This window comes from Danio rerio, chromosome 11 (genome assembly GCF_049306965.1).
Source record: "Danio rerio strain Tuebingen ecotype United States chromosome 11, GRCz12tu, whole genome shotgun sequence".
Taxonomy (NCBI): domain Eukaryota; kingdom Metazoa; phylum Chordata; class Actinopteri; order Cypriniformes; family Danionidae; genus Danio; species Danio rerio.
The window spans coordinates 11,966,699-11,993,052 of NC_133186.1; the positions used below are offsets into that span (position 1 = coordinate 11,966,699).

The 26,354-nt window shown below is 35.2% G+C and overlaps 2 protein-coding genes across 17 annotated transcripts in view; one reads left to right on the top strand and one right to left on the bottom strand.

Annotated features, from left to right (window-relative positions):
• The first annotated feature begins 12,094 nt into the window (after positions 1–12,094).
• On the top strand, positions 12,095–15,081 carry LOC100536965 (uncharacterized). The gene is made up of 3 exons (XM_021479754.3): positions 12,095–12,125; positions 14,625–14,855; positions 14,937–15,081. The coding sequence occupies exons 2-3, from the start codon at positions 14,627–14,629 to the stop codon at positions 15,008–15,010; spliced, it is 303 nt and encodes a 100-aa protein (XP_021335429.2). The 5' UTR covers positions 12,095–12,125; positions 14,625–14,626; the 3' UTR covers positions 15,011–15,081.
• A 6,343-nt stretch (positions 15,082–21,424) lies between these two features.
• Positions 21,425–26,354, bottom strand: part of hap1 (huntingtin associated protein 1) — an 89,804-nt gene continuing 84,874 nt past the window's right edge. For all 16 annotated transcript variants that reach the window (XR_012387042.1, XR_012387041.1, XR_012387043.1 and 13 more), the window contains one exon: positions 21,425–23,051. Coding sequence is in view for 7 of the 16 variants with exons in the window: in XM_073916468.1 (XP_073772569.1) it covers positions 22,721–23,051 (331 nt within the window). In the remaining 9 variants the exon portion in view is untranslated. The remainder of the gene's footprint in view (positions 23,052–26,354) is intronic.

Sequence of the window (26,354 nt, forward strand, 5' to 3'; positions counted from 1 at the left end):
ACTTTTTTAGGTCAACAAAATACTATCTACAGTGCATAATTACAAACAAAATTCATAAATATAAAAAGTTAAGTCAAGCTAACAGTTTAAATTGATGTAACATGAGATTTACTCTCTTTTTTAAAGTAAAGTCAACTTGTCACTTTTAAGGCAATGGGTTTATTCACTTTTTTAAAGTAACGTAACTAATCGTTTCTTACAGTGTGCAGCAGTTCTAAAGCCATTTTCTCTTTCAAATGTTTGTTTACTTTGTGCACATTCATCAGGTTTTCTTTGCCATTTATATATCATGACAAACATTGTTCTTCCTCAAGCTTGGACTCAAATGTCAAGTGCCGGAACAATAATCATTAGTCATGATGAATGAATCCGTGTGTCAGAATAGAGTGAAAAACATCTTTTTTTTCACCAGTGGCCCCAGTGCCAGATCACAGCATCTTAAACTGTACAGTCATACTTTTGCAGTGATATGTACAGCTTTGCATCTGTGGTTTACGGTAAAGGGGATATACTGTATTGTACATGTTGACTTAGAAGTGAGTGAATAGGGACATTCGGAGGAAATCAATCAGGCTGTCAGCCTATTCTGACTGTCAGCCTATATTCTGTCAGAACTTGCAAGGTCATACAGCCAGGCCTATTCTGGAGAAAATATTTCTCTTAGTGGCGTCTTACTTGTTAATGCATGAACATGTATTCATTTTTGATGGGTTTCCAAAAAAAAATCTGTTGAGTGATGACCTCTATTTGTCTATAGTGTTATTCTGATTGGAAAAAAGAAAAGAAAATATACTAATAATCTGAAATAACAAATAATAAGTGTTTTATCTGCCAAGGTTTATGTGTGAGTTACGTTTTCTGATGGGAAACACCAATACACTCTCATTCACACACACACACACCCACACTATGGACAATTGAGCATACCCAGTTCACTTTTTAGCACTTGTCTTTGGACTTTCAATTGACCCAGGCTCAAACCAGCAACCTTCTTGCTGTGAGGCGACAGCGCTACCCACTGCACCATCACGCCGCCCAAAAAACATTTATTTATTCATTCATTTTCTTTTTGGCTAAGTCTCCTTATCAATCTGTGGTTGCCACAGTGGAATGAACCACCAACTTATCCAGCATATGTTTTACACAGTGGATGCCCTTCCAGTTGCAACCCAGTACTGGGAAACACCCATACACTCTCATTCTCACACACACACACACACACACACACACACACACACACACACACACACACACACACACACACACACACTACGGACAATTGAGCTTACCCAATTCACTTATAGCCCATGTCTTTGTACTTTCAACTCACCCAGGCTCAAACCAGCAGCCTTCTTGCTGTGAGGCGACAGCGCTACCCACTGCTCCACCACGCCGCCCAAAAAACATTCAGTGGAATGTAAATGTGTCTAAATATAGTCATACAGCATTTTCCAAGACATTTATTGCATATCTATTGAATTCACACTTGAAATTATCATTTAAAAGTGAAATGTTATTTGTCATCTTGTTTAGACTCACATTAAATAAACAGTGTGTATTTTGAAAGCCATTCTAAATCAAAGACAAATGGCATGTTAGCTGTATTTTAATGACACTCAGGTTCTTTGTAAACCCCACTTTCGATTGATATATCGACACAATTATTAAGTCGAAGTAGTTTTGAAAATGCGTTAGGCTACCTGTGAATGAATCATTCAATTTAACTGGTTCTTTTTAGTGAACTGCTCCGATATGTGGAAGCAATACACATTATCCAATACACAAAACCACTGCTAATGCGGTTTTCACTCTTGTTACAAAAACTGGTTGCAGCGGCGGTTCTTGGAAAACTGGTTTCTTTGGGATGCGTTCAATTTGAGAACCAATTAGCCTAATTGATAATAGGCCTAAGCTACTCCACAATTCATCCTGCCATAAAGCTTCCAAACACAAACTGTATATGACTGTCCGCTATGCCTGCCAATGCTGCCATACACATCAGCAATCACCAACTCTGAACCGAACTTGTTCTTTTGATTGATTCAATGCTGGTAGGATTGAGGGGGGTAAAGTATGAGGACTTGAGTGAGGGGTTCTTGCAAAACTTGTCATTTGACTCATGACTCGTTCAACCGGCTCATTAAGAAGAACCGGTTAAATGATTCATTCATGAACAGGTGTCCTGACAATTTATCCTACTCATCAGATACCAACACTGTATTTGAATGGTTTTGAGGGATTAGGTAGGTTACAGCAACACTACAGCTTTATATCACACTAATCCACGTTACAATTTATCTAGCAAAATCTGATGGGTAGCATATTGTCATCAAAATGTGCTACCTACTATTTGAATGATAAGGTAGGACAAAACGACAGAACACTGGGCCGCGAGGATTTATTTTCAAAACCACTTCGATTCAACATTAGTTTAAAACCCGGAAAGACCCAACTATATATAGAGTCTCAAAAATATTGTTGATGTTGTGCATGTTCTAATTTATGTTAAGGGAAATGGAGCCTAATATTGCAATGTTGGACCTTTGGGGTTGCAGAAATTGTAATTTTACTCACAGCCTGAACAAAAGTAAACAACACATAAGGTTTTTTTAACATGTAAAGGCTACTTTATGTAGGCCCACAACAGTAGCCCTATCTGTATGCAAATGATCACACAATAACAGAAATCAAGTCAGTTTATTTAAGAAAGTAAAATAGTTGGCCTATATAAAATGTTTATACTGTATTCATTAAAGGTGGTGAAATAAATGTTTATCTCAGTAGCCAATTTGTTACATTTTCCATGTTTATATTTAAATTATGTGTGACATCATTATGGAGGTGCATTCCGACTGGTGCATTCCATATAAGAAACACTGATGGTTTGTCAAGCTGAATAATCTTAAAGAAAATCAGTCCCAGACATACTGACATGTTTTAAAGACTTCACACATTCCACAATTGGCACAATAATGTCTGAGTAGTTCATTGTGTCCTTTAATTATGCTAATAGCACTAATGGTCCAACATTCCTGACCGTTATCTACTGTCCCTCAAGGCAGCAGACAGATGTTTGGGCAAACAAGGACCAGTTTAATATACTTTATAAATGAAAATCAAATGTGACTTTGCATTTATACTTATTCATTTTTAATTATTAAATTATTAGGTTTACAAAAACCTAATGAAAATTGTAAGCTCTTTAAAACCTGTGATTGGTGTAACAGCATCTTTCTAATTATAATAATAACATAATTTTGGTAATAATGCTTTTCCACATTAATGAGATAGGAAAGTAGATGAGAATTGTATGCAATGTAATGGTAGTTCTTATGTATAGCGGTAGCCTTTTTATGGTGCTTCAATAGCCTGTTTAACATGCATATTTACAAAATGTACACTGTAAAAAGGTTTTTTTTTTGTTTTTACCTGAAAATGGAAATGTTCATGCTGCCTTAAAATGTTTAACTCAGGTTAAAGTTGACAGGACTTGACAATACAAGTGTAATGGACGTCGTCTAAGTTTAGTTAACAGATAAGATATAATTGTTGTAATTAAGAATGATGCTGATAGGACTTTAACCTCTTAAATTCCAGTGCTATTTTGGGATTTCCACCTGGATTTTGCCTACCATAATTTAAAAGCTTCCCAAATCCACATGCAGAGGTGTAAATGCAAATATTTGGTATCATTTTGAAGTAAATCCCTTGACTTTTTATAAAACACTATTGAAAGTGTTCAAAATAACTGTATATGTTGTCTGTGTTATAATAAACACCTAAAAAAAGAGGTGCTTTTTTTTACATATATATAAACTCAAATTTGAAAGTGTACCTTTTAGGTTCTGTGTGGTCTAGGTTGCTGTAATTAATTTTGGTGGTTCCTGCACATGTCTGTAACCATAGGAAAAAAATTAAAATGTCTCTACCATAATCTATACAAAAGTTATTGTATTCCAACTGATAAGAGGTGCTATACAAGCCACAGAGATCGATCATTGTTTTCATATTTCACTATTCTTTTGTTTGATCAAACATAATTTACTGTGTTTGGACCACGTCAGACATATAAAAGGATTACTTATGCACATCACCTCAAAAACAGAAGAGAAATGGCCCAGAAAGGCACAGCATAAGGTAAGAGATGACAGCTGTCTATGCTATCTGGGGCTGCTTATTGATCATAAATGTATTGTTTTCCCTTCTGCGCCATGGAAACACCGCGATTCATTCGACAACTGTTTGATATGTGAATATAATTCAGTAAAAAGAATGCTAGAACCGTTTGAGCACTGGCAAGAGCTTTCATTTGAGCTATAACTTGTACATGTGTCATAAATGAACCATATTCAATTCAATTCAATTCAATTCAGCTTTATTTGTATAGCGCTTTTACAATGTAGATTGTGTCAAAGCAGCTTTCATAAATGGTCATAGTAACTGGATCAGGGTAGTTCAGTTTTTAGTGTTTAAGTTCAGTTCAGTTTAGCTCCGTTCAGTGTGGTTTGAAGTCATTATAGAGAGTCCAAACACTAAAGTGCAAATTCATTGATGAGTAGCTTTTCAGATCCTGAACCATGCAAGCCAGTAGCGACAGCGTAGAGGGAAAAAAAACTTCACCAATAAGAGAGTGAAGAAAAAAAAAACTTGAGAGAACCAGACTCAGTTCGGCATGACCATTTTAATTTCTCCGCTGGCCGAAAGTCTTGTGCAGAGCTGCAGTCTCGGCAGTGGAGGCTGAAAGCTGGCCTCAGCGAAGACTCGTCTGTCCCTGGAGCGTCACTGGAATCAGTCTCATACTCTCCACTCCCCCATGACCAACAGCGCAGCAGCAGCTCAGGATACGGCCTGGTCCCGGATATGGAAACCTTGGGATCACCTTGGGATATGAAAAATATGAAAATGAACCAATGTTCAATACCCAGCTCGGGTATCCAAAATACAGTAGAATAAAAACCAAAGTGATGCATATGTGCATAAAATATAGATTCTACACTTTCAAACGAAAATACTTAAGGGGGTCTAGTGCAATGCCATAGCCCTTTAAATCTTAAATCGAAAGTCAATGTACCAGGTCCGCGGAGTTTAATGTGCAATTCACACTCCCATTCTTATTAACACCCACACTCATACACTATGGCCAATTTTGTTTATTCAATTCACTTATATCACATGTTTTTGGGGGAAATTGGAGCACCTGGAGAAAACGTCAGCAAGTACAAATTTTACCAAAGAGACAGGTATATGCGAAGAACCTTAGACAAACACACCACAGCATTACAACAAGAAAATGGGGATCAATGTTTCCAGATATATTTGAATGTTTCCAGCCCAAACTCTCCAAAAACCTCCCAAACGCACAAAAAAAATGCCTAAAAATGATTGTGTACACACTTAGTTTTTGTTAAATATTTAACATAAAATGCCCCTAAACATCCAAACTAATCCCAAAAAAAAAAAAAAAAAAAGAATATTAAACTAATAAAATAATGGTCAACCCGCTTAAGCCTTTTTTTATGAGCACAATCAAATTCTAAACCTGCAGAAAGATGTTCATCATCTGTTATCATCCAAAAGTAAACAAATATAAAACTACAAAATCTATGTGTCATGGTTTTGCAGTGGGTAGCATTATCAGCTCACAGCAAGAAGGTCACTGGTTTGAGCCTTGGCTGGGTCAGTTGGCATTTCTGTGTAGAGTTTGAATGTTCTCCCTGTGTTTGCGTGGGTTTCCTCTGGGTTCTCTGGTTTCCCCAATGCAATCTTACAGCAATTCAGATATTTTCGATTTAGTGGCTAATTTGTATGAATTCGTATCTAATTCGTACAATTTAGTACGATTTGCTCATCACCCAATGACAGTTGGGGTTAGAGATGGGGTTAGGTGCCACGCCTTCTTTTTAAAATCGTACATTTTCGTAGGACTGAACTCATATAAATTTGTACGAATTAGCCACTAAATTGACAAATTGTAAAATACTTACGTCCTAAGACTTACAGTCCTAAGATGTGGGTAGAGGTGAATTGGGTAAGCTATTTTGGCCGTAGTGTATGTGTGTGAAAGAGACTAAGCCAAAAAACAAATGAATGAATGTACTTCAAAATGCATACAAATACTATTTTAAAGTGTATTTATTTCATTAAATATGTATTTGTTTTCATTAGCACATATTTGTTTTATTTAAAGCTCAGATGTTTGAAAAAGTGGTTTTTTAAAGTCTAATAAGTTTAACCAAGTAAAACTTAAATTGACAACATTTTCAATCGAGATAAGTTAACATAACTCAAAATATTAAGTTGTCATAACTAATTGGCACAATCATTTTTACAGTGTACCATCTAATAGCATTGCACGATTGAACAACTGGATCTGTTAGTTGTGAAAAAGTGACTTTAAGTGTCAATGCATTAATAAAAAAAATCAATAAATAAATATTTAACTGTTAAGATTTTGCTATCTTTTTGCTATACATTTGACTCAAAATGCATTTTAAAAACACATATTTGCTACAGACTACATCCCATGGTGTAAATGAAAATGCAGTTATACTTTTTCTAGGCCTAAATGCAATTAGTGCATTGCTGCAGACAACAGCAGATGTAAATGATATAACTTCATTTTCATTTTGCACTAAACTTTGCACATATGTCAGGGACAATGCAAATTTAAATAAAGAAATACTTTTCCACTTTACATATTGCATTGTTGCTTTCCATATTGAGCTGATGAGACTTGGCATAAGACAGTATGTCTGAATAATAAAATAATTGAATCCCTTGACTATAAAATATTGTTGTTCAAATTTTTATTTCAATTCCTGCAAATACAGTTGAAGTCAGAATTATTAGCCCCCTTTAATTTTTTTTCTTTTTTAAATATTTCCCAAATTATGTTTAACAAAACATGAAATTTTCACAGTATGTCCGATAATATTTTTTTATCAAAAAAATTAGCCCAAAAAATTAGGTCAAAATCATTAGCCCTTTAATCTATATATTTTTTCAATAGTCTATAACAAACCATCATTATACAATAACTTGCCTAATTACCCTGATCTGCCTAGTTAACCTAATTAACCTAGTTAAGTTTTTAAATGTCACTTTAAGCTGTCGAAAAGTGTCTTGAAAAATATCTAGTAAAATATTAATTATTCTCATCATGGCAAAGATAAAATAAATCAGTTATTAGAAATGAGTTATTAAAACTATTACGTTTAGAAATGTGCTGAAAAAAATCTCTCCCTTAAACAGAAAATTTGGAAACAATAAACAGGGAGGCTTATAATACAGAGAGACTAATAACTTAATGGACTTGTTAGAAATATAGAAATAGTTCAGTTTTAGCTCGGCAACATCAACATACTTTCATAACTTTTAGATCATATTGTTTAATCTTACAAAAAAGTAAAGATTTAGTAAATATGCATGTTAAACTCACACTTGACATTATTTTTAATAAAAAAAATAAATAAAAAAAATCAAGATGCCCAAAGTATTTTTTTTCTAATCCAATCATCTAATCAATGTGTTCAATCAAAGTATTCACATTATTTAAACAGTGTTTTTGTTACAAAATGTCATAATTACAAATGTATAAGTATAATAAAACAAACTATTTCTTTGATAAGTTGAAAGTAAATCCTATTTGATTTTTATTGATAAAATATACTGAACCGTTCCTGTTTTTCTGGTTTGTTTGTTCACCTAAACATCTGTCTGCTGGCTTGAGGAACAGGTGATAACGGTCAGGAATGTTGGACCATTAGTGCTATTAGCATAATTAAAGGACATGATAAACTACCCAGACAGTATTGTGTGTATTGTGGAATGTGTAAAGTCTTTGAAACATTTCAGTTCAATTGGTATTGATTTTCTTTAAGATTATTCAGCTTGACGAACCATCAGGGTTTCTTCATATATAGAACGCACCAGGCAGAATGCACCTCTATTATGACGTCACACCACACACAATTTAAAAATGAACATGCAGTATGGAGACTACTATAGCTGAACATTGGTTAAAGGTTATTTCATTACATTTTCTAAATACAGTGAACATTTGATATGACACCACCGGTCAAAAGTTTGGGGTCAGATGGATTTTAAAATTTTTAAAATAAGCTTAACCTGCTCACCAAGGCTGCATTTATTTCATCAGCATACAGTGCGAACTGTAAAACTATGAAATGTTATTGCACTATAAAATACCTTTTCAAAAGTAGTTTTAATCATCATTAATCATTTAATTTAATCATTTATTCCAGTAATTTTAAAGATTCATTTTGAGCTTCATTACTCCAGTCTTCATAGTCACATGATTCTTCAAATTCACTATAATATTTATTATTATTATTATTATTATTATTATTATTATTATTATTATTATTATTATTATTATTGTTATTATTATTAATGGTGATAGTAATAAAAGCAATTATGAATGGAGAAATAATTTCTTTTGAAAATATGCTGTAAAAAAATTTGACCTTAAAGTTACAGTAAATTATTGGCCAATAATTGCATTACTTTCACAGTAAAATATTGTGTGTAAATTCACAACAAAATGCTGTGAGCTACATTTTGTTACATTTAATTTCTGTGAAATTACAGCCATATAGTGTAATTTAGACAGTAAAGTCCTCAGCTAGCCATTCTGACGTTTACCATGACTTTGAAATTACTTGGGATGTTTCACAGCGTTTGGTTCTATGAATCAATTACTTTTGTTCCAGTTTTTTGTTTTTGGCTAAGCACAAAGCTAAGTTCATTAAAAATAATTTTACATTTTCATGTTAACTTTATAGAATTAAATAAAGATGCAGTGCACCTAAAAATGAAAATGTACTATGACATTCATGTCATTTCAAAACAGGATGGGTTATTTTTTGAAGATGTCTGAAATAAACTGTTGAATGAAATAAAAAGAGTTGGAATTCTTATAAATAACATGCAAAAGATATAATGTAGTAATTTTTTTAAATAATCATTTTTTAATCAATTTTAAAAAATTACAGTAACGTTGTGAAAATCTGGGATTTTCTTACAGTGTACATGCAATACGAAAGCAGTTACTGAAATTGTTAATAAACATTTAACAATTTAACATTTTGTTTTACATTTATTAAATGCCACCTTGATGAACAGAATCATTTTCAAAAAATAAAAAATAAATAAAAAAACGGCCCCCAAACTTTTGACCGGTAGTGTATAGAGAGTTATAATGAGAATTTTTATCTTTCTCTGTGTTCAATTTAAAGACAACTGTTACTTGCCATAAATGTGAAATTTATGAACCTACACACACAGGGCTGAGGAAAATTCTTATTTTAAAAGAAAACTTCAGATAGCAAAGAGGCTTTTTAATCTAAGTTTTTCATATTTTTTTTTACCTTTTCATAAAAATATGATTTGGATAATTATTGTTATTGTGCGATGATTTGCATGTAAATATGCTGTTATGGGTCTACATAAGCATTACCACCTGTAAAAAAAAAGCCTTATATGCTTTTTGGTTTTTTTAGACTTTCAGTAAAATCACTGTATTTCTGCTCCCCTAAAATGTTACAAAATTGCAAAATTTCCCTAAAAACTTTTGAAAAAGTGCAAAAAAAAAAATCAAAACAAAAATAAATTATTTCTTTATTAGGGGTCTCTAATAATTTGAAAAGAAATCTAAAAGATTTGACTTTTTACTGTATTTCTGTATTTGTGCCTTTCAGGGCTAAGGAATAAAAAGTGCACTATTTACTCATCTTCAAGTTGTTTTAATCCTGTATAAAACTTAAAGAAACTTTTTAAATTTAAGGTTTTTTTTTATGAACAAAAGAATCTGCCCAAACTTACTGTAAAAAGATGTTTTTTTTTTCATTCATTTTCTTGTCGACTTAGTCCCTTTATTAATCCGGGGTCGCCACAGCGGAATGAACTGCCAACTTATCCAGCAAGTTTTTACGCAGCGGATGCCCTTCCAGCTGCAACCCATCTCTGGGACACCTCCACACATTCACACACACACACACACACTCATACACTAAGGCCAATTTAGCTTACCCAATTCACCTGTAACATATGTCTTTGGACTGTGGGGGAAACCGGAGCATCCGGAGGAAACCCACGCGAAGGCAGGGAGAACATGCAAACTCCACACAGAAACGCCAACTGAGCCGAGGTTCAAACCAGCAACCCAGCGACCTTCTTGCTGTGAGGCGACAGCACTACCTACTGCACCACTGCCTCGCCCAGATGTTTTTTTTTCACCAATTTATTTTATTTTAGTTTGATTACTGACATCTGTCAAAATATGATTTCCACAGAATAAAGACAGAATGCAAATTTTTGTGGATCACTGAAAATATGTGCCCAGGACTACATTTTTGAGAATCAACAAATATTTACCCTGGACTACATCTTTTCGCAGTTTCTGTTTTTACAAATCCACTAGAGGGCGCCACAAACATTTTTAACAATCTTACATTATTGTAAGATTGTCAAAAGTAATCTTAAAATATATAATAAAAAATATATAAAGTAATACATAAATAATATAAATATGTAATAATAGGAGGGCAGCACGGTGGCGCAGTGGATTGCGCTGTCGCCTCACAGCAAGAAGATCGCTGGTTCGAGCCTCAGCTGAGTCAGTTGGCATTTCTGTGTGGAGTTTGCATGTTCTCCCCATGGTAGCATGGGTATCCTCCCAGTGATGGGTTTCAGCTGGAAGGGCATGCGCTGCCTAAAACATATGCTGTATACATTGGCGGTTCATTCCATTGAGGCAACATTGGATTATTGAAGAAACTAAACCAAACACTAAAAAATGAATGAAAATAATAATAGGTTATAGGGCATGTTTTCTAATATGTGCCATTTCGCATAAATCGATATTGACTGACCACCCACCCCCTTCCTAGAACTCAACCGATAGTGTTTTCAAAAGCAAACTAGAAGAGAAAAGCCATCATGGATGTGTGCTTCTATTGCAACCTCTTGCTGCTTTTATTAGGTTTTCTTTTACCCTGTTTCTGGAACCACCCTTTACCAAACTCGAACCCCAGTCTGCTCTACCTACCAAGCAAATCAGTCAGGCCTAGGCCTAGCAAAAGCCAACAGAGGTAAGCAGTCAATGGTAATGCCCCATAATTTTCATTTTCCACATAAAATATAGCCACATGTACCCATGAAAACAAATTTCTTGGTTCTCAAAAATGTACATAAGGACACATTTTACCGGTGCGCCTGTGTTTCCTACATCCCTTAATTTTTTTGTTGGAAATTTCTTATTTGTTATTACTATTATTGTTATTACTATTGAGATTCATTATGACATCAAAACAGGTGTATCACCTCAACGTTTTTAAACGTGTACACCCTCGCTGTCAAATAACAGGACAAAAAGGGATTTTTATATCACTGACCAATTACTACACCATTATGTTAAATAAATAAAAATGTGAAAAATAAAAGAGTTTAAATAAAAGAGGCAAAATATCAGAACCTAGCATTGTATGCTGTCATACAGTATACCTCAATATGCATGCCAAGACGAATGGACCGGCGGTGGTTTGTTGACTGCAAACTCACGTAATAGCACAGGACTATGATCATGGCTAAAATCTTTAGGTACATAAATTTAATGGTCCTGGGAGGAAGCAAGAGACTTTTCAATGGCAATAAAATCAAAAGCACTGTGTCACAGCCTTTCTCCTTCTGTCATTTTAATCAATAAAACAGTTCCAAAAAGTGTCACTTATTGATGGCACATCGTATAATATTACATTAGGACAATTGATTAAAGGAGCACTCGGATACTGACATGAAAAAAAAGAATCAATTACTAAATCTTTGCTTTCAGATAGTTAAGTGCCATACCTTGTCTGATCACTGGGGTTTTGTTATGTTTGCTAAGTTAAATTTTCATTAAAAAAAACTATTGAATTTCCCATATGATGACTATCTTTTGCTTGACGTAGTCTGTTTAATCACGCTCCTCCTTCATAACAACATTTACCAACTCCATTGATTAACATCTTTTTTATCTGGAAAATGACATATAAAAGGACAGACTGGTCATTTGGATTTTATTGTGACACTCAAAACAAAAACATTTGTGACTCTGCACTATTCAGGTACTGTACATTTTTTGTTATTTCTTTCTTAAAGAAAAAGAACACTTTTTTATTTAAGTGTGTATTAGTAAATAAGTATAATTTTATTACAAATAAGACAAAACTAGTTTACCTAGAAAATACGTCAAAGTGTACTTTCGTTCAACCGGTAAATCATCTGTATACCAGGTATTGGATAACTTACTTGGAAAAAGTAATTAAGTTATTAATTAATACTTATATCATTACAACTGCATTTATTTATTTTTTGAAACTGATTACTCAATAAGTAATTTAATTACTTGACTAAACACTAAATAGCCACATAAATCTCAACACATAATAGAAATTAAACTCTTAAATCTTTACATTTGGGTCAAACATGCCTTTTTAGCTCTGTTTTTTTTTTTAAATAACATTTACAATTTAAATAATATTTGCATCAAAAGTTTTCAAGTGAATGGCACCATATTTCATATCATATACCAACATAAATTTCTACAATTGCTTCTTAAACACGTTCAGTTGTGAAAAATATAAAACCCAAAATTAAATATGCAAAACGCCTAAATAAACAAAAAATATATATTTACAAGTGCATGGCTTCCCAGAATGTATACCTTATATTGTCATGAACTGTAAAGTAATTCTTTTTTTCTTACATGCAGATATCTTGAAAAATGATCTTTAGTTGAAGAATACAATTATTTAAAAATCTCTGGATTGATTTATACATAACTGTTAAATTTATTTATTTTAGTATAGTATAGTATAGTATAGTATAGTATAGTATAGTATAGTATAGTATAGTATAGTATAGTATAGGTAACTGTAATCAAAAGTTGTAAAACTGTACAATTAACTTTAAATAAAAAGTAATCCCTCACTCTACGTTTCAGTGGAAATGTAATATAATTACAGTAATTAGTTATCTTATTACTAATTACACCTAACACCTAAGAGTTCACATGTAGTGACAAAAAAGTTGTACAATCTAAGCCGCACAATCTAAGTTTATTATTTACACTAAATATATCAGTTTTAAAACTAAAAACTGGGCCAATTTGGTACTTATATTAGTTTAGTACATTTACTACTGACAAAATAGCACACAGTTCATATAGTATAGTATACAGTTCTACCTTTATACAGTAGCTTACTAAATACTTGAGCTTTAGTACACTCCATGAAATGAACTCTTCTTAGAAATATAGTGATGATCTTGCAGGATACAAGTAATAATTTAGGTTGTTTTTTTGGAACATCGACTAGAAGATCAACAGCTAACCCAGCATAAACTATGAGAAAACTATAATGTCAAATGTGTTTAAAAAAAAAAAAAACATCTTACCAAAGATTTCCACCAGAACTAAAACTGTCAATTTATTTGGATTGTATACTTTTAACATAATCTAACTAATAAACCTCATGTGATGGCTATTTGTTAGTTAAACATGAATGAGAACAATATTTATGTAATAATATGAACAAATCCAATATTCTAAATTAATAGAAACAGTATAATGGAAAACTTAGTAATAAACTCTATTTAAATTACATTAAAATTAGATTATTAATAAACTGTAAAACCCAAAAAGTTAAGGTAACCCAAACCATTTGAGGAAACCGATTGCAACAAACCATTTGGTCCCACTTTATATTAAGTGTCCTTAACTACGATGTACTTACATCAAAAAATAAATACAATGTACTTACTGTGTTTATAATGTATTTGAGAACACTTGTGGTGCTTTTGAGTTGGGATAGAGGTTGGGTTATGGACAGGTTTGGTGGCATGGGTAGGTTTAAGGGTGGGTTAAGGTGTAAGGGATGGTCAACAGTGTATTTACAAATGTAATTACAAAAGTTAATTACAGATGTAACTACATACATGTATTTAATCAAGCATAAGTACAGAGTAAATGCATGTATTTACACAATAAGTACATTTTAACAAACTATTAATTCCTGTGTAAGTACATATTAGTTAAGGCCACTTAATATAAAGTGGGACCAACCATTTTGCTGCCTCTCAGATTATCGAACGAATAAGTTCAAAAACTAATCCTAATTAGTACTGTGAAAATTCATTTGAGTAAAGGAAAAATTGAGCACAGTAAAACCCAATAAATGAAGAGAACTCAAACTAAGTGAGTACTGTAAAACCCAATAAGTTAAGGTAACTCAAACCATTTGAGGAAACCGAATGCTACAAACCATTTGAGTAAAAAAATAATAAAAATCTATATGAGTACTGTAAACTTACTCCATTAAATTAATGACGTATTTAATGAACTCATTACCTTCAACACTGAGTTCAAAACTTTTTTCAAATGAGTAGAAATAACTTTCACTCAATATTGAGTTAACTACACTCATTTCATTTCATTTGATAAAGTTGACTGGTGGTTTTGCAGTGTATAATAAACCAATTGCATTTTCCAACCATGCATTCATTTGAATTTAGTTATTCATCTCCTGTATGATGATTGTATTGACATTCGTGATTGTTCCTCACAGAAATGATGGCCAAATTCATTGTACTGACCATTGTAGCAATGCTGGTGGCAGCGTGTGCGGCTTCTCCTCTGTCTAAAGTCAAAGCTGTGAACACAAAGAGGTCAGCAGTTTCTCCAGAGAGCTCACCCAAGGCTCATCATGAGACCCCGCTGGCTCGAGTAAGGCGTTCAGTGGGGTTATCGGAGGATCAGCGCGAGCTCATGTCCCGTCAGCTCCTGCAGGCACTATCAGGTGTGTGTCTCTGAAGATAGAAACGGTCAAAGAAACGAAGAAGTCTCTCTCACACTTGCTGTTCTTTTTCATTTTTGGCAGAAATCATCCAACGAGAGGACTGCCTTTCAGATTATCAAGGCTGGGTAGATTTTGGGCGCCGGAGCTCAAACTGATTTTCACTAAACTATGTAAAAACACTGTACTGTGATACTCTGTACTTTAACATTAAATATATTTGCAAGTATAGATGCTTGTGTCGTCAGATTGCTAATTCATTTTTAAACAATGTACGATTGTGACATAAATACAGGGTAACCAATTTGATGTAATGGCCCTAAATTTCTCCATTTTACAGCACATTAAAAACACCTTGTAAAAGAGACACCCCTCCATTCAGTTTAAGTTGTTCCAATCACTTTCATGACCACAGGTGTAAGAACCCTGCAAACAAGCCTGTACCTATCCTGTATAAGCCCACACAGTACAGAGTACTCATGTGCTCATTGGCCTCTCAGTGCTAGTCCTGCAAGGGCAGCCCTCACTTAGCCCTCAATAAGCCCTCACTAGGCCCTAACCAGTGTTGGGGAGTAACTAGTTACATGTAACGGCTTTCCGTAATTTAATTACAAAATAAAAGTAACAGTAATTTGTTACAGTTACTGAAAAAAGTGTAATTAAATTACAGTTACTTATGAAAATGTTAAAGAAATCAAATGGGGTTACATCTAAATATGTTGAATGATTTCAATCTGTTGCTTTTCCTGTTTTTTATTTCCATGATGACTTCTGCTAGGACAATTTATTAAAGTGGTGCTATTCTGATGCTTTTAATTGGTTTTCTGGTTTGATTGGGGCGCACTACGTCTACCAGTTATGTTAATCCTTTCTGCCGCTTAAAGCATTAGGCTACTACAACCAGTCCAGGGGCCTCATGTATCAACGCTGCGTACGCACAAAAACTTTGCGTTTCAGGCTCAGAATCGCTCACGTTTGGATTTACTAACGATGAACTGAACGTGGGAATGTGCGCAGCTCCATGCCAGCTTTATGCCTGGCGTACGCACATTTTTTGTGCGTGTCTGTTTTATTTCCACTGGCGACTCCTAGAGGCAGTTGTGTTAAATTCCTCTCTACAAAGTGTCTGAGCCTTGCAATGGCAGCTGTATGAGATGGGTTCATCTAGCAGGTATATAAGGTTTCCATACCCTACAGTTGACCAGCTAAACATTAAAGCGCAATTTGCAGCGGTCGCCTGTTTTCCCAATGTAATCTGAGCTATCTACTGCGCGCACATTGCTATAAAGACACTATCTGAAGATGAATTTGCATACGTGAAACATTTCCATTCAATAAATGTGCAAATAAATTATGATGCACAAACTTATTAATGATTCCTACTTGTCTTTCTCGTGATAAATAGTGGGCAAAATCTGATATGTAGCGGGGGGAAAAAAACGAAAGAGTTCATCAGACGCTGGATTCGAACCGAGTTCATGCTCGAGCGTGTCAAAACATGTTAATATGTGTCTGAGCTGCGCCACTAAGACTATTAAGGATACTGCAACATTTTACAGATATAAACCACACTATTTCTTTTTTAAATTCACTCAGTGCGATGTTCAGACCCAACTGTGCTAACCGCATCAGCTAAACTCTCCCACTCTATTTTTTTCTTTTGTTGTTAATTCCGGAGAACAAATTTGCAAATAACACTGATTTTCGCTGATCTACCTCCGAAAGCAGCACCTTCAATTCACATTCTGTTTAAAGTTTCTCTTTTTGCTTGATTTTGCCTTTGCTTTTTCATTGGGTTTTGCCAAAGTAGAGACATTAGCATATTCATACGGGGAGGAGGCAGGGAGGGGTTTTGCACTCGTGCATGTTGCGCTTAGTTTCACGTTCATTCGGATGTACAAAGAATATGCGAGGGATTCGGCGTACGCAGTGTTTCATACATCTGAATTTTTTTCTGCGTACGCACATTTACAGCTTTGTGCGTAAGCAATGTTTTAGTATGATTTCCACGCAAGTCTTCGTACATGAGACCCCAGGCCTGGATTTTCTAATCAGGAGGACCGGGAGAATTCCCGGTGGGCTGGTCCGTCCAGAATCTGTTGCTCTCAGCAGTCACACTTTTTAAATTAATTTATTTATTTACTTGACTACAGCCTCCTTATTCATTTTTTTACCGCAGCTCTACGCAGCCTCATGAGCAGGATGCAGCCTGCAGGTTAATGATGGTACAACTCAGATGAGTCACCATTCATTGTACACCTGTTGTGGTACAATGGATAGCACGTTAAACCGGGTTCGATTCTCGTCTGAGTAATTTTTTTTTTTCTTCATTTTTATTGTTAAGACATATAATACTGTTAGGGTTGTTGAACATTTGAAGTTCCAAAGCAGCTGTTTTCTCAAAAAAAGACATGATAGTGTAATTAGAAGCTGAATTGGAAATGACCTTATTTTAATATAGTCAGTTGTAAACTGAGGTAGGCCGGTCTGAGGCTTGAAACTCCAGGGCTGAAAAGGAGTCCCACTCTGGCCCTGAACCAGTCTGATAGCTGCAAGTATTGACTCTACAAGTAGTGATGCTACTAGCTTAACTACATTTCTCAGTAGCGGGTCGGTAGCATTGCTACTTTATAAATCAAAAAGCTTTTTAGTAGCGAAGCTATTTTATTAGTGAAGTTACACTGTAAAAATATCAGTAATAAGTGAACCCATGGCTAAGGGCCTTACCTGGGCTAGCTCTGTTTAGATTTGGTGTGGGCTGGCTGTAGTCCACTGTGCCCACAATAAGCCAGCATGGGCTCTGCAGCATGTTTGCTGGAAAATCAATCACATAAGCACACAGACACTTCTACAAACATTTATTAAACAACGAGCCGCTCTTATGAGCTCCGTGAATTTAAGCATAGTACTGTGATCAGCTTCCACCTGTGTAATACGTCCATTTTCCTCACTACTAAATATTCTAAGGTCATCAGTTAGTGGCATTATAATAAAGTGAAACCAAGTGGGAATAACAGTAACTCAACCCTATGCATGCTGCACAGCTAGTGTGCCAAAGTAGCCAACTTTCTGCATGCAATAGCTGCAAACCTCCAAACCTTGTGTGGCCTTTATGTTAGCTCAGGAACTAACATGGAGAGCTTCATAAATGGGTTTCAGAAGCTGATTAGCTGCATCCCGACCTTTTATCACCAAGTTCAATGTAAAGCATGGGATGCTGTGACTACCAAGACTCTAGAGCAGATGAGTTCTCTGTAGTGATGAATCACTCTTCTCTGACTGGCAGTCTTATTGAGGAGTCTGGGTTTGGCTGTTGTCAGGGGAACAGTACTTGCCTGACTGCATTGTGCCAAGTGTAAAGTTAGGTGGATCATGGTATGGGGTTGTTTTTCAGAATTTGGGCTTGGCCTCTTAGTTCCAGTGAAAGGAACTGTTAATGCTTTAGCATACCATTTTTGGCAGTTTTAATGCTCACAACTTGAAAGGACAATCAGGGAATGACCTTTTCATGTTCCAACATGCATCAGGGCATACACATCTATAAGGGCATGGTGTGGAGGAACTGGACTGGACTGCACCTTCTGACCTCAACCTGATAGCAGACCTTTAGAACAAATTAGTACAGAGGCTATAGCCAGGCCATCTCAACCAACATCCTGAGCTTCTAGAAGAATTATCAAGAATGGTTAATTCTTATAAACACACTCCTAAACCGTGTAGAAAGCCTTTCCAGGAAAGTTGAAGCTGTTATAGTTGCAATGGCGGGCAATGCCGTATTAAAAGTTGTTATGGTATTATAAAGAAGTTCATGTTCATGGAAAGGCAGCTGTCCCAAATGTTTATTATTTTAATGTATTACTACTATTCATTTTACCAATAGATGGTGATGCAAGCTGCACATCAGCTGTAGAAATAGACATGGATGAGATCAGAGCTCTCTTATAATAAACAAACAAACAAACAAACAAACAAACAAACAGTTACTGGTTACAAGGCACATAGTATTTATTCATGTTAAATATGTACCTTAGTGTCTGAAAAGTATTTCAGATTGCATATTCCAACACACCTCTTTAATACAAGGTTACCACATTCAAACTGCACTCATACACGAATACAAAACTAAATGAATAAGGGTAACACTTTACAATAAGGTTCATTAGTTAATGCATTTGCTAACATGAACTAATCATGAACAACACATGTACAGCATTTATTAATCATAATTGAACATTTACTAATGCATTATTAACATTCAAGTCCATGCTTGTTAACATTAGTTAATGCACCATGAGTTAACATGAACTAACAATGAACACCTGTATTTTCATTAACTAACGCTAACTAACATGAACAAATACAGTAGTAGATGTATTGTTCATGGTTTTTTCATGTTAGCAAATGCATTAATTAACATTAACTAATGAACCTTATTGTAAAGTGTGACCTGAATAAGATACTAAAAATTAAATATACCGAAAACAATATTTTTTTATTATCAGCCTAATTGGTAATAATAATCTATTATCAGTTCTGAAGTACAACATAAAATGTTCAGCTCAGTTCGGTTCAGTACAGCTTACTTTTGGGAGATTTTCCACTGCGTTTCATACCTAGCACCTCATACTTTAATTAGTGCAACCTCAGGTGAGGCTCCAAGCCAGGCACGCCACTATCAAAATGTGATGTATATACACTGCTGATCAAAGATTGTTCTGAGAGAATAGTCACAACTAGAGACTTTGGATTTGCAACAAGAAACCAAACCAAAATATCTAAAGTTGCCATAGTATGAAAATCTGGATATACCTAGGCATCGCTGAATAATACAACATAACATACAGTAGGAGGTTGTACATTGAGTTATTCAGTTTAATTAAAAAGCTTCATTTTTCATGGCCACCTTTATCATTTTATTTTATTTTTTATATCCCAGTTTTGTAAATACATTTTTTCCTTACATATTTCGGTTTTAGTGAAGTTGATTTATAAACTAATTTTGAGAGGATCACATGTTTATGAATGATCACGGCTAATCCCACATTAGCCAATTCATGATTCACCAATAAGACGATTTCTAAGTCACTATAAATGACCAAAGTTCCATACCACAGTCATCTTCATTTAGATTAATCCCCCTTCCAGCCCTACTTCCCCGTTCTTTCCTAGATTGGGCATCCCAGTGGTTAGCACTGTTGCCCCACAGCAAGAACGTCACTGGTTCTAGTCCTTACTAGGCCAGTCAACGTTTATGCGTGGAGTTTACATTTTATTTATTTATTTCCTTTATTTAGCCAGGAGATCACATTGAGACAGTACTGTCTCTTCTTCCAGTGAGACCTGGTACATGTTCTCCCCGTGCTCGCGTGCTTGCCACCATCGGAAAAAACATGCACTAAATTTGATTGACTAATCTAAATCGGCACCGTAGTTGTACTAGTAAGTAGTTATCGCTTCATAGCAATCCCTAATTGGTCATTAGCTATGTTACATATTGAGTAACATTATTTAAACAACGCTAGTGTGTATTTTTTCCTGTGTGTGTTGTATCGTTTATGATCTGTCTCTTTCTCTCTCTCCACATGAGCGGAAATTAGGTGCAGCTGTGAGAGGGGCCGCGCCAGTTATAAAAGCACGCTGTTAGCACTGCTCATCGAGTTCTCTTCCTGTTTCCCCTCACTGTTGCGCGTGTGAGCAGATTGCTCTGAGATCTCTGTGTGGCAGTGATATCTTTCTGTCTGAAACCTTTTTCCAATAATACGACGATAACTTGCATTAGCGGTGGCTGATCGTTTATTTACTGTCTACAACCCTGTTTCAAAGTCATCTGGTGAGATACTCTGTTAAATACGGTACTAGGACGGTATTGTGTGTTAGCTGTGGCTAGGGAAGGCCCTTTTTCTTTTGTCGCGGTTTCTCCTGTTTAATGCATAGTTATAAAGGGTAGAATTGTATGTTTCATTTACGGAACTTTATTTTCGGTTTAGGTAAGAAATTTTATATTAGGTAGCGTACCTTGTTTTGTTTGTTGTTTTGGCCTTTTTGTTCCCTGGTTTTGATACTGATATATTTGTTTAATAAATCTGTTACCTCTTTTGACAACTTGGCCTGTGTGTTTGTGCTTGGAGAGCAGGAACGGGGACTCCGGGTGACCTCTTTTAATAGCAGTCATCCTTAACCTTATGTGCGTAGCGAGGTGCATCCGCAATGTAACAAGCTACAAAAAGCCAAATCTACCTGAGCTCAAACTCCCCTTTAGCCCTGCAAACGGGAGGGAGCCCCAGGCTCGAGGATCTCATGAGCTCAGGTCTCCTCTCTCCCGGGACAGCATGCCAAACAACACACTTTATAACCAATCATCTGTAAACTGTGAACTGACTTTGTGACTGAAGTTGTAACCAAAACCAGGGCTCTTTTTTCATTGTCCACCATTTTTGTGTGTAGTTTAGACATTTTACCAAAAAAAAAAAAAACGTTATCAAGATTGTGCTTTTATACACTCGTTCTACTATGTTTACAGTTGTAAAATGTAGTCTAAAACTATAAATCATGCACACACACACATGAAAAAATACACTTCGGTTTTTTATTGCCATGTAACACAATATCAGTGCCCAAAAAGGTGTGATACAGTGAATTCTGAGGCTTCAATTTATTGTGAGCCTAAACAGTGTCTTAACTTTGTTCTAATGTAAAAATACAACTTTTTCTCGACCTCACCCTCATTTAAATTAACAATTCTTTACATAATTCTTTACATTACCTTTTTTTACACAACTCATACATATTCTACAAAAGTGGTGACCAGGCATTGTGTCTTGTACTGAGTGGAATATTTCATTTACAGTATATTACTTGGGAAAACATGAAAACTGAGACCATGAGAACTGTAGACCAGGAAATAGCACACTTCATCACGCCGCTCTGAAGATCTCCAACGCATACAAGGCTTTCTCCACATACAAAAAAAAATATGATCATATTTCTGTTCACTTGGTTGACAGACACAAACGAACACAAGATGGTGAAAAAGCATGTTGAGTTCAATGGAAAATGCAACAAATAGTTCCTGTATCCAATTGTGTACAGTTTAATAAAAGCAAAACCACAACATTAACTTCATTACGGCATCCCTGATTCTGCCAGAACACAATCACATGTTACGCTCTTTACAATTAGGTGAAATGGTGTCTGTGACATTGAAATTGCACAACATGCAGTACATATAGGTGTATGTGCACGGTGTACCATCAAATGAGTTCTTGAATTAAAGCACAGTGAAAATAAAGCACAGCATATCTTCTATTCGCTCAACAAGTCTGTATAATGTCCACCAGCAGTCACCATAAATACAGCTCATTTTTACAGTGTTTAAACTGCAGGTACAGTACATAACCTCACATAATGTACTCTGCATTTATTAGAAAAAGGGATTTTAATGCCCCGAAAAGTGCTATTATGAACAAAGTGTTTGTCACGAAGCGGTACGCACTACTAACATCGATGCTTGGTCGGCAGAAAGCAAAAACAGAGGCCACATAGTGCATTTTCCTGTGGTGTTGCAACAAAATAACTTCATTACAATAAAAAAAACAGTGATTTCAAGACTGATGGTGACAAAGTTTCAACAAAAGATGTTAAAAGTGAACAAATATACAGCTATTGTCTTCTGGGCAGTGTTTAGAACACCCTATGATGGAAAAAAAATGTGTGTTTGACTTTGTAATGAATTCCATGCTTTGAGTTCCCAGTGCCACATTCATTCGACAGGAATTCTCCACCTACTTGATAAGTCACCGAACTGATATGGCTTTCGGAAAGTTTAGCTGCACGCCAAAACGATGCACAAAATGGCTCCTTTAATTGTCTCACGGGGGACTGTTATGCGGGTCTGCTCTTTCTTTTCGGACAGAATCCACCAATCCTCTTGCGACTACTTTGTAAAGGCCCAAGCTTCTGAGCTTTTCCACTAGATTGACACTAAAAATGTTCCCCATATGTTCGCTCCCATTAAAGCCCTGTTGTTTTTCCCGATGGAGAGGAGAGGTGGAGCTGGGGTTTGTTGTGGCTGAAATGCCGTGTTCTGACACCAGTTGGAGCAGGCCGAGGGTGGGGGGTTGATAGAGGTGTGATGTGGATGCTGATGGTGTCCTTATGTACTCACAGCTCCCACAAGCGGACACACTGCGGGACCGAACGCTAAAGAGAAAGCATAACAGATCAATGTCAGACGCTGAATTGGACGTTTTAGTTAGCCACACCAAACCACACCAAAGATGGAGCAGAAAATGAGTGTTAGTAGAAGCTTTTTCAGGTAGAGCTCCATGAGGTACAATTTCCACAAGTTAAGTTTGACGTCACCTGAAGCAGCTTTGGGATCCAAGTGCTCTATCAAACTCTATACGGAGTCTCAACAAATGGTAATAATTAACGTTTACAAAGCACTGTAATGCTTTCGAAAATCATGACAGCAATATACAATTGAAGTCAGAATTATTAGCCCCCTTTTGATTTTTTTTTTTCTTTTTTTTAGTATTTCCCAAATGATGTTTAACAGAGCAAGGAAAATTTCACAGTACATCTGATTTATAATTTTTCCTCTGGAGAAAGTCTTATTTGTTTTATTAATTATTTATTACTTTATTAATTGTTTTTAATTTTTTAAAAACCATTTTTGGGACAAAATTATTAGCCCCTTTAAGCTATTTTTTTTTTTCGATCGTCTACAGAACAAACCATCGTTATACAATAACTTGCCTAATTACCCTAACCTGCCTAGTTCACTTTATTAACCTAGTTAAGCCTTTAAATGTCACTTTAAGCTGTACAGAAGTGTCTTGAAAAATATCAAGTAAAATATTATTTACTGTCATCATGGCAAAGATAAAATAAATCAGTTATTAGAAATAGGTTTCTAAAACTATTATGCTTAGAAATGTGCTGAAACAATCTTCCCTCCATTAAACAGAAATTGGGGGAAAAAATAAACAGGGGTGCTAATAAGTCAGGGAGGTTAATAATTCTGACATCAACTGTATACAGCCATGCCTAATATCATGGTCAGAAAGTAATTTATTTTTTATAAATTGTTTAAATACTGAAGTCCAGAGGCTGTTGTGTACACCATGATGTTATTTTAAAAATCACTTCAATGTGTTACAGGACTAAAAAGGGGTCCAAAACGAATATCTTCTCAATTCAACCGAGTAGCACCTTGGAACCGGAAACAGTATTCCAGACGTCAGGACTTAACAAGCAGATAGCTGCTTTTCCACTGGATGGAACGGCTTAGCTCGGCTCAGTTAGGTTTAGTACAGCTTACTTTTGGAGGCTTTTCCACTGTGTTTTGATCCTAACAACTTTTACTCAGGTGAGGCTCCAAACCAGGCATGCCACTACCAAAACATGATGTATATACACTGCTGATCACAGATTGGTCTGAGATAATAGTCAAAACCAGCATCTTCAGATTTGCAACAAGACACCAATTAAAAATATCTAAAAGTGCCATAGTATGAAAATCTGGATTTTACCTAGGCATCCCTGAATAATAAGAGTTCAATTCATGGAAATTACATACCATGTGCCTCAAACACCATTGCTTTCTTGTTCTCAAGTAAATCCTTTGAGTGCAAAATACCAGTTAAAATTTGTCCAATTGGAACAAAACTGTTGCATTGCACATAGAATCATTATTATGCACGCCCCAGGCTGTGTCTGATTGTTCACAATGTTTGCTAGTGAGATTGCAACAATCAGAATCTTTCCCTTATCTTTAAATTTATCTAAGCATACATCAGATTTACTATGTATGCGGGACTCTTATTTTGAAAAGAAAATAGGAGACTAAAGCCTGCTGCACTGTGCCACGTCTTAACATTGTTTTCTATAATTTACAAACACAGAGATAGCTGTTAAATGGCTGCGCCAGTACTCTTATAGATTATTATTTATTTTTTAAAGAAATGCGTTGAGAGTTCAGGTCCATTGATTTACATTACATTTACATCATTTGGCATTTGGCAGACGGTCTAAAACAACTTACAATTGAGGAGAAAAGAGACAGTACCCACAGGAAGGGCTGATAAGCTCAGATGTGGAATGGCCTTCAAGGTTTATACAGTTTCTTTATATCTAGACATACTTGAAAAGCGCTATCTATATAGTTTACTTAGCTAACTATCTGTTAACAGTACATCTGAATGCAAAATGCAGGATATACGGATTATACATTTATTCAGCACCACCCAGAAGCATAAAGTCTGATTCTTTTGTTAGGTAATGTGTATATTGAGAAATATGCTGTGCATGTTTGTGATGAAGCAACAGACACATATAAACTGCTGAATATAAATGTTTAATGCATCATGTCATATCTCTTAGCTCATACTGTGAAAGGCCAATGATCTTAAAAATATCATCTGTTTATGAGGAGGTTGATAATAATTCCTGCCTCATTTTTCATATAGTTTATCCACAACACAACTCTGGAACAAAACTGTGGTACTCTTTCTAGAGAGCAGGTATTGACATAAGCCACAGAGCAACAGGGCAGAGGTTATTAATATTCACTACTGTTCCAAATACGGTCAAACTAGAGCTTTCATTCTAGAGGTAAATCCTTTGGTTATAAACGAGTATATCAAATCTGGAAAAATGTTTTAACTTAAGCTGCATAACTACTATGTAAATATCAAAGAAAAGTTATTGAACCAATGCACTTTACAGCATCTTTAATTACTCAGCAGCAGCAGACATTGCTTTATTGTTGGTTAGCACAATTCAACTTTCTTTTTTTTTACCACAGCAACAATAAGACACGTGAAATGGCAGCTTTCAGGATATCACAGCAGTAGAGGCGGCGCAATAACCCCACCTACTTTAAGCAGCACTAAACTGCAGTGGAAATTCAAACTGAGCTGAGCAAAACCAAACCAAAGTGAACTGGGCAGTACTATACAGCACAGTGGAAAAGCAGCTTATGTGATCATGCTTATGAATAACTGAACGTGAAGAAGATGAGACTTGAAGCTGGTCAACAAGTTCAATTGTTTTTAAAGGAAAGCTTGAATGTAAACATTCACAATATAGTGTGTTAGTCATTTGATTCATTCTCAAAACAAAACATTTCAGTCACGATAAATGTTTAAATTTGTTTTAATTATATAAAATCGGAGGGGGGGGGGGGGGGTCATCCTATAACCTATAACACTTGATAATATAAAACTGTTATTTGTCATTTGACTTTTCTTCTTCATCTGGAAACTTAAATGAAATGTACAGTTGGCTAGCTATTTCATTAATATTTTGATGAATAGTTCACCATACTATAGATTTTTTCCCCCAGGTGACATAAACATCAATATCATAAAGTTAAAACATGTATTAAAAACTAAATATTTCATTATAAACATTTTTTAAATAATATTTCTCCCTTTATTTCACGTCACAGGTGTTGAAAATGTAAAAAAACTAGTAAAACAAACTAGTAAAGATATTGAT